At 34.8% G+C, this 9,888-nt stretch overlaps 1 protein-coding gene across 1 annotated transcript; it reads left to right on the top strand.

The window, feature by feature from the left end:
- The first annotated feature begins 5,993 nt into the window (after nucleotides 1-5,993).
- Nucleotides 5,994-9,268, top strand: LOC147397568 (uncharacterized). The gene has a single exon (XM_086449341.1). It carries the CDS (start codon nucleotides 6,028-6,030, stop codon nucleotides 9,121-9,123), a length of 3,096 nt encoding a protein of 1,031 aa, XP_086305467.1. The 5' UTR covers nucleotides 5,994-6,027; the 3' UTR covers nucleotides 9,124-9,268.
- Nucleotides 9,269-9,888: the final 620 nt, after the last annotated feature.

Genomic DNA, 9,888 nt, shown 5'->3' with positions numbered 1-9,888 from the left:
TCCTCCCATCAACCATCACTCATCTCACCCCACCAAACACTCTACCCAAATGGATTTGGGTAAGATCCAAACCATTTGGGTTAAAACACAACCCATTTCCCCCATTACAAAATTACCCTTATTTTCATCTCAAATTTCATACCCCTCTTCTTTCAAACCCATGCCATTATCACTTATTCCAATTCCTCACCCTATTATACCCTTAAAATACCTCTCCAACCTCTATAAAAATCCCTCCATTCTCAACTCTCAAGAGATAATGAAAAATCCAACAAAAGACTCTCAAAAAAACTAACAAAAGAAAAGAATCAATCTCTCAACAATTCTCCCTCAACTCACCTTACTACTCTCAATCCTCAACTCACCTTACCATACTCAACACTTCACTCTCAACTCTCTAGGATTTCCAACTCAACTCAAGTCTCTACACTCTCAAGCAAGTCAAGATCAAGGCAAGGACTTATCCTTTGAAGATCAACCCAAGATCAAGGTGGGTTTGGCAAAAGAAACACCCCCCTCAACTCCCCTCCTCTACTCACCCCTTTCCCTATACTTTCACACACATCACAATGATTTAAGTCCTTTTTTCAATAAGAATGCCATCAATGGATTAAATCAACATCAAAGCCCTTCACACTTGAGGAGACACATCAACTTTTTTTTATTTTTCTTTTCTTTTTTTATTAAAAAAAATCGAATCCGAGGTTACCACATTATGTGGGTGGAGTAGGGTGCCTAACACCTTCCCTACTCCATAAATGGACCCCCTTACCTTGAATCAAGGTTGGACCATATACCCTATCTGTACGAAAGTCATCAACATGTCAAAATGCCATGTTTTTCAAAGAAAAATAATTTCGGGTGACCATTCACACCCCTTTCCGAAAATGAATGGTGGCGACTCCAAAACACCCCAAAGTGGAGGGATGTTTCCAAAATATTGAAAATCCCATGTCCACAGTTATGTTTGGAGTCGTAGGGTAGCTGATAGTGTTTAAAATGAAAACCCCGTTAAATACATGGGGTTCTACCACCCGAACGTTATTTATTTTCAACATTTAATAGAATTCTCACAAATAAAATGCTATTGTTGGCAGAGGTCCACAATCTATGGCATTTTTAATTAATAGCATTCATACACTTTTAATTAAAAATCATAAAACTCATTTTTATAGCAGTGTGCATTCCACTACTTCATGATTTGCAGGTTTTGAATCATGAAAGGATTCCCACTTTTGTAGGCAAGCTTCAAAATCTTCATTTTTTGGTGTTGTCTTCGAATTTTTTCAATGAATCAATCCCAAAAGAGATTACTTTTCTTCATAAAATCCAATACTTAAATTTGCCTAGCAACAAACTCTTGAGTCACATTCCTCATAACATAAGCAATTTGGAGAGGTTAAGGAGTCAACCCAAGACTAAAATCTTGCTTGGTTATGAGACCTCATTCAAGTTTTCAGGGGTGCAATTTTGAATGGTAACGAAAGAGATCACTCAACTGCTCTAGTTGGTATTTAACGACCTTAGTGGGGTCGATTTCTCATGCAATGCTCTCTTGGGAAACATCCTTGAAGAAATTGGTCTACTAAAGGAGCTTTACATGCTCAATCAATCACATAATTTTTTTTTCTCGATCGCTACAAGTGTGTGAGACATGGTGGGATTAGAATCATTGGATCTAAGTTTCAACCATTTGATTAGTGTGATCCCAAGAAAATTGACTTTCATCGATTTTCTTACATCTTTGAGTTCGTCTCATAACAATTGGGTGGAAGGATTCAAAGAGGAATCCATTTTCATACTTAAAGTTTGGATGGGTTAACTTTCATTGGTAATGAATTATTGTCTAGATTCCCCACAAGGAAGAGTTGTGATGGTGATTCTCATACAAAAGCTTACAAAGAAGAGGACGATGAAGAGAACGGGATGGGAAATGGTTGTTTTGGGTTATGGGGATTTTGGGGTCTTTTTTGGTGTTGGCTCAAAAATAAAAATGGTCGTCTAAGAATTGGAGATGTGTTGGTAATTTGGTGTTGAAAATAGTTGGATATATGTCCAAAAAAAAAATAATAATAATAGAAATATTGTCGGTGTAGATGGCTGGTACTCTCTGTTTCTATGTTTGCATGCTGCTTCTTGTTAATCACTTTTTTGTTGTTTTGATTTTCATTGTTATAGTCTTACTAGCTGCACCTGAACTGTGGCCGGAGGCACACTAAACAGCACTGTAAATGACACCACAAACCCATATATTTGGCATGCATGGTGTTCCTTATGCATGTTTGGTATTGCATAATGTACCTTTGAATAAGATAATAAACTTCTATTATGTAAAATTTGAATTTTAAAACAAGACTATTAAACACTAAATTTTTCCACTCTTGGAACACGGATTCCTCATTTAAAATTCCGTAAGGAAAACTTAATAATGCAAGCAAAATATTTGTTAATATAGCTTGGTCTACCAAATATTTGTTTACCTAATAAACAATTCTTAATGAAGAATTTTAGCGTTTAATCACATAACCTTGTCAAGGGGGACACAAAAGGAGGGAAAAAATTGTGAGGGCCATTATGTTTTTTTCTATAGATAAGTTGAGGTTAAAAAGAAAAGACGGAACACAATGAATTACACATGAATGAAACTTCAAGGAAGGTCATTTAAAATGATATTTGTCAATCTTAAGAACTCCCATTTTCAAAGATGGAGAAAGCATTTGTGGAAGAAATACTTGCAAGCAACCATGAATCGACTTTTGGAGTCTAGGATGCCGTCAATTTTACAGGATACCTTCAATAATTAATTATTCTTAGATGGTTGAAGTCAATGACACACCAACAACCACAAGGAAAAAAAATAAGACTAATGATAAAATGACATGCTAAAACCTACACGGTTAGTACGCAACTAACGTAGCAAGTGCACAGAACCACCTATCTTTTCCTTCGAGCTACACAAGGAAAAATATCAATTGTTATGTGCATTTACCGCATCAGCCAATGTACTATTTAGCGTGTTTACCGAGAGGTAACTGAGGTTAAACATGGACTTCACATGTTTACCAAGGGGAAAAGGACAAATCGACTCACTAAAAATCACCTAGTGGGGGTGGCAATGGGTCGGGTCATGTTCATGTTTAGGTAAAGATATTATGAAAATTTGCCAAATCCAAACCCAATCCGTTTGGTAATCGTGTCAAAAATTTAAATCCAAACCAACCCCATTTATAAATAAGTATACATGACCCAACTCATATATAGCCTGTTTAATAAAATTATAATCTTTTTTGAAAAAATAATTTCATTTCCACCACCAAAAATAAAATATCATTACTAAAAATAAAGTCACACAACCATAAACCAATATCTACAAATATAAATTAAACATCACAAAACATAAATCAAGTTTTATAACAAAAAAATAGGTAATTTAAAAGATTTTTAATTAATTGTTGATATATTTAAAACCACTCGTTAATGACAAATAACTAAACATGTCAAAACGAGTGAAGTGGGTGGATGCCCTAACCCAAATCGGACCCATTTAATAATCGTGTTATACGGGTTGACACTATTATCTTGTTCATCTAAAATACAAATTATTCAAACTTCATAAGGTACCTGAGGTTAAACCTAGTCTTCACATGCTCATCAAAAGAAGGGGATAAAAAAGACAAATTGACACACTAAAGTCAAAGAAAAAGTCATCAAGTTGACTTAATTGGCCTGCAAGTCCCCATCGATCAAACAAAAACACTTTCCCTAGCAAGTAAGGAAAGTTTCAATCAAACCTCCTAAAAATGTCCATCCTAAGACATTATCTAATATCATGGGATATAGAGCACAAAATTTTAACAAATAAATAAAAAATGTAAGTAAATTTATTTTCCGCCATGGATTTTAATTTTAATTTGGAGTTTGTTACCGTCCATTTTAAAGGTATTGGAACAAGGTGAAAAATATGTAATTTTTTAAAGTTACTATTGACACCCCAATTCCTTAAATTATTTATCATACCCCAATTAAAAACACACTTTTCAAACATTACAAGGTTTGGCTTAAATTAAAATCTCAACATTACAAACATTTTAACACTAGTTCAAACATTTTTGTTTAAAATTTTGTATTATTTTATTACTTCATCTTCAAGAACCTTTGACTCTAAAATATTATTTTCATCAACATTCAAATCTCAAGAATAAGATTCTGAGTATTTAGAGAGGTTGGAGATGATAGGTTTTGGAAAAAAAAACCCAAAAAAACATCATTCCTATAATCTCAAAAAAAATAATAATAATAATTGTGCTTTATTCACAAATTTTTTATGTTTTTCTCTAAATTAATTGAATTGAGTCCTTGCCGAATAATTACAGAATCCAAACTTTGTTACCATGCACAACATGCGAGAAAAAATTGAATAAAAGAGAGGACATTATATTTTTATTTATTTATGAGTTGTGTTGGAGTGACCTCAAGATTGTACCTCATATTGCTCATCGTGATGTGAAAGTGTGCAGAACCATAGCCGCTTTTCATTGCTTTAGCATTATTCTTTATTTATTTATTTACTTATTTTGCATTGAAACTACAAATTAACATAAAGATTTAAGTTTGAATGAAACAACAAATAATGTCAAATAATGTGATATTTGTCAAATCTTGAGAGCTCTCATTTTCAAAGAAGAGAGAGTATTTGGGGGAAAAAATACTTGCTGGAGTCGGTGGATTGACTTTTTGGCATCTCGGAATGTAATCTTTGAATTGTGATTGTGGTGATTGCGTTTGATTGAGTGCAACCAATAAAGAACGATAAATTTTTGGAGGAAATCCTTGAAATACACAGCACTCTAGATTTTACCAACCCCTACAATAATCATGTTGGTAACCCTAGTTCTAAAACACTCCTAGTCAGCTCGAAACTTGGCCCCCAATCATCTCAACTTAAGCAGTTTTCTAAGAGATCTGCTATTTGACACTCCCAATTTAATAATTATTTATCACACCCCAATAAAAGATTAAAACACTCTTCCAACATTAGCAAGGTTTGTCTCACATTATAATCTCGTTCAAACAATTTTACTTGCTTATAATTATGACAAAGATCATATAAAATCCTAGTTAACCCAAAAAAAAAAAAAAAAAAATCTAACACACACACACACAAAATAAAGGAGAATTTTTGTTGGCAGCCCAACCTTTACTTATTATCAACCATTCACTTATTTCCTCTATTTTTAATTGGGGTGCCAATAGTAACTCTCTTTTTCAAGTAACTTGGTGTACAAACTCAATAATAGCATATTGACCGGTCAGGCCTAAGATGTCCAAGTCAGAATTAAAAATAGTTTTTTTATTAAGAATATCTGGATGAAAAGCATGTAGGGTTACAATACACTTTTAGGCCACAACTCTTTTATTAAAGTTCTTGTTAAGGGCATATATATGTTAAAGTGTAATAAATACATTTTGAAAATTTGGATTTTCTATCAAAAATACCCTTTATAAAATCTTTTTTTTATCAAAATACCCTCAAGTACTTATTTTCAAGGTGTATTTATTGCACTTTAACACGTGTCCTAAGGCCTTAAGTTAACAAAATCCTTTTATTAAATTTTTTTTTTTTTTTGAAAAATTGAATATAAGTATGAAAATAAATTTGAAAAAAACTAAAATTGGTTTTGTGTTGCTAATACCATTAATATATCTCTGTTTTTTACTATCTCTGTTAGTTATCTAAATTACAAAATATTGCAACTTGATAAAGTTAAAGTATGTGAGAGACATCTGAGGTAAAGAAAAAAAAAAAGACAAATTGAGTCACTAAAGTCATCAGTTGACTTGACTAAATTATCATGGTGGACCAAGTTTTAAATGTAGTCCCCATCGACCAAAGAAAGACACTTCTCTACCGCTTGACCTATGGCTTGCAAGGGCATTTCTGATAATTAAAAACTTTTTAACTAATTAACTACCAAGTTTTCACCGCTATAAAAGTAGCAGTACTCTGAAGCAAACAATTTCACAGCCATGGAATTACATCCACTTCTTCTTCTTCCTCTTCTTGTCTTCCTCCTGTCTCAACTCTCCGACTCCGTTAGTCATGGGTGCCACAAAGATGAAAGAATCGCTCTCTTGAACTTCAAATCCTTTCTCACCGATCCTTCTGGTCGTTTATCCTCTTGGGTAGGAAAAAACTGTTGCAATTGGCATGGAATTCATTGTTCTGAATCCTTCCATGTCGTCAGTGTCGACCTTCCAAATCCTACGCCGGAGAATTTCATGCATAACTTCAATTCAGAACTCATCCCCACTTCCTCGGGATCCACTGCAATTAATGGTACAATTTCTCCCTCTCTTTTCACCCTTACTCATCTCAAGTATCTCGATTTAAGTTTCAATAATTTCCAATTCTCCAAAATCCCTCTTCAGATTGCTAATCTCAAACATCTCTCTTATCTTAACCTCTCCAATTCAAAGTTTTCAGGCTCTATTACAACACAATTTGCCAACCTTTCTTCCCTTCAATACCTCGATATCTCTTGCTCTTTCATAATTCATGACCACTCATCATATGCCTGGAATATCTCGACCATGAAAGAATCCTTCTACTACCCATATTCTTACTTTAGCAGTAGTTACACTTGTTCAACAGATTTGAGTTGGTTGAGAGGGTTGGTCAATCTCAGGGAGCTCAGTTTGACAGGTGTCGATCTATCTATGGCATCTTCAAGTAAGAATTGGGCAGAGTCGATATTTTTCCTTTCTGATCTAAGGGTTCTTGTTCTCTCTGATTGTGGTATTTCTAGTCCAATTCCAATTTTTGAATTCCAGAATCTCTCAAGTCTAAACTCTCTCCTAATGGATTTCAATTTCATCCACACACAAATCCCGATTCAACTAGCTAATTTCACTTCTCTTTCCACCCTTCACCTCGTAAGCTGTCATTTACGAGGTTCAATTCCTTACCTTCCTCAACTACAACAACTTTCTGTGGATGCCAATCCCAATCTCATCATGGATCTCACTGGGAAGCTTGCCCTCTCATGGCCTAATCTCCAAACGTTCTCTATCTCATCAATTAATGTTGTCGGATCAATCCCTCCTTCACTTTCCAATATCTCAAAATTGGTCTACTTTGATGGATCATATTGTGGGATTCAAGGATCCATACCTACATCGATTTCAAATCTGTCAAATTTACAATATCTAGACCTCGGTAACAACAACATAACAGGTTACCTCCCTTTCTCAACCTCCAGTCCTGATAATCTCAAACTCTTAAGCATTGGTGAAAACAGTTTAGAAGGACCCATCCCGGAATCTATTTGCGAGATTTCATCTCTTCAACACCTTCACTTGGGAGGTAACAAAATTAGTGGAAAAATACCTAGTTGCATTGGCAACCTTTCAAACCTTCGAACATTTAATCTTGCTAAAAACTCTATGGAAGGAACTGTGTCATTGGTCTCTTTGTTCCAAAAGTCCAACCCAAGTAGTATAGTACTTGGCTTGTGTGGGGTAAATGTAGAGTCATTTAAATACCCTTTTCCATCTAACTTTCAACCAAAGAGGCTAAAACTAAAATCGTGCATTTTGAATGGATCTATCCCTACTTTCATTTGTGATCTGACCCTGCTTTCTAGCTTAGAGTTGCCTGCTAACAACCTAACAGGACTTATCCCTTCTTGTCTCTTTAAACTCCCGAACCTCTCTTTCTTAGATCTATCGGGAAACAAACTCCACGGAGTTGTACCGCATTTTCTTCATCTCAGCAGCACTTTTTTAACCACAAAACTAGGTTTGGAGAATAACAACCTTCAAGGCCCTCTTCCTCTTCCACCTGGGAATGTTGAAGAATTTGATCTTTCATTAAATAAATTCTCTGGTAGAATCTCAAGTGAAGTAGGAAAAAGATTGGCTAAGGCAAGGTTTGTTTCCTTGTCAGGAAATGAACTTTCCGGTCCAATTCCAAACTCTATATGTTCACCAGGCTATGTTATGGCAAGTCTTAATCTCTCACACAACCAACTTTCCGGGCCAATACCTTCTAGCCTTAAGCATTGCTATTCTCTTATTTCTCTCAGCCTTGAAGGAAACTATCTCACAGGACAAGTCCCGAACGAACTTGAATGGGACAAAAATCTCAAAACACTACAATTGCAGGACAACAATTTGGTAGGCCCATTTCCTAGTTTCATTCGACAACTTCATGACTTGCAGGTTTTGAACTTAGGAAACAACAATTTTCATGGAAGGATTCCTGCTTTCCTTGGCGACCTCCAAAATCTTCAAATTCTGGTGTTATCTTCAAACTCATTCAATGAATCAATCCCAAAAGAGATTACATATCTTCGTAAACTCCAATTCCTAGACTTGTCTAATAACAATCTCTCAGGTCACATTCCTCATAACATCAGCAATTTGGAGACGCTAATGAGCCGACCCAAGACCAGAACCTTACTCGGTTGTCAGACATCATTAGAGTTTTTAGGGGTGCAATTAGAAATAGTGACAAAAGGGTTCACTCAACAGCTCGTGTTGGTATTTAGCGACTTCAGTGGAATCGATTTATCGTGTAATATTCTTTCGGGAAATATCCCACAAGAAATTGGTCTACTGAAGGGACTTTACATGCTTAATTTGTCGCATAATTTTTTCTCGAGTTCAATCCCTACTAGTGTTGGAGGGATGGTTGGATTAGAATCATTGGATCTCAGTTTCAACCATTTGGTTGGTGTGATTCCACAAAGTTTGACTTCGATCGACTTTCTTACGACTTTGAATTTGTCTTATAACAATTTGAGTGGAAGAATTCCAACAGGATCTCATTTTGATACGTTGAGTTGGGATGGATTAGCTTTCATTGGTAATGAATTGTTGTGTGGACTCCCCACAAGAAAGAGTTGTGATGATAATCCTGATACAAAAGCCATCAAGAAAGAAGGAGACAAAGAGGATGGGAGATTGAAGTGGTTGTTTTATGGGGTGGTTGTTTTGGGTTATGGGGTTGGATTTTGGGGTCTTTTCTTGGTGTTGGCTCTGAAAAAAAAATTGTGGTTTGAGTACTGGAGATGTGTTGATGGCTTGGCATTGAAAATTGTTGGATATGTGTCGAAAAAATAATAGAAATCTTGTATATGAAGAAGAATAATGGTGGTGATGTTCTATTATAGCTTGGGATACCTATGTATATAAATGGTTAGTACTTTCTGTTTGTAGATTTCTCTATAAAATGTCATATATTGATAAAGAAAGTTTTGGATTTGAATTATGTGCCAATGTTGATTGTATCATCTTGTACATATAGAATTCTTACAAGAGGGAATCATAGGCGATCTTTACAATTATAGAAAGCAATATAAAGGAAATCGTTACAAAAATAGAAAGAGTAAGAGAGGTTATTGAGGAAGAGTGTATAAGCTATGGTAATATGCATCTGTATGTGTTGTTAGTCTACATAGTTTCTACAACTTAATTTAAGAATCTAGATTAGAATCTCATGTTGCTAACCCTTTACTATAGTCGACGTCGTGATGTGAAATATTAAAAACCTAAGCATAAAACCATCACTTTTTATTTACGTTGATTTATGTTTCTTATTATGGGATAATTTTTTATTTTTTTATTTTTTATTTTGTAATCGAAACCATATCTAAAGTTGATTCTAATGGGAAAATGAATGGCGTAGTCCCTAATATCATATCATCATTCCATTCAATCAGTGCCTTCAGAAATTACAAATAATATGTCTAGAGGACATTTTTTTTTCTGGAAACTTCGTAAAATTAATGATAATAGTAGCTAATTGCTACCTTACACAAGTTTATTCTCACCCAAATCAGTCCATTAATAGACTTGTAATATAGTTGTGATCGGTCTTACTCAGTC

Source organism: Akebia trifoliata, chromosome 8 (assembly GCF_017979445.1).
Source record: "Akebia trifoliata isolate Shusen 1 chromosome 8, ASM1797944v1, whole genome shotgun sequence".
In the NCBI taxonomy this organism is placed as follows: Eukaryota; Viridiplantae; Streptophyta; class Magnoliopsida; order Ranunculales; family Lardizabalaceae; genus Akebia; species Akebia trifoliata.
Note: the sequence above shows the minus strand (reverse complement) of the source record. Positions and strands in the feature narration are given on the sequence as shown.

Excerpts from the sequence above, each read along its gene's own strand:
- LOC147397568 (XM_086449341.1), top strand. The coding sequence starts at position 6,028 with ATGGAATTACATCCACTTCTTCTTCTTCCTCTTCTTGTCTTCCTCCTG.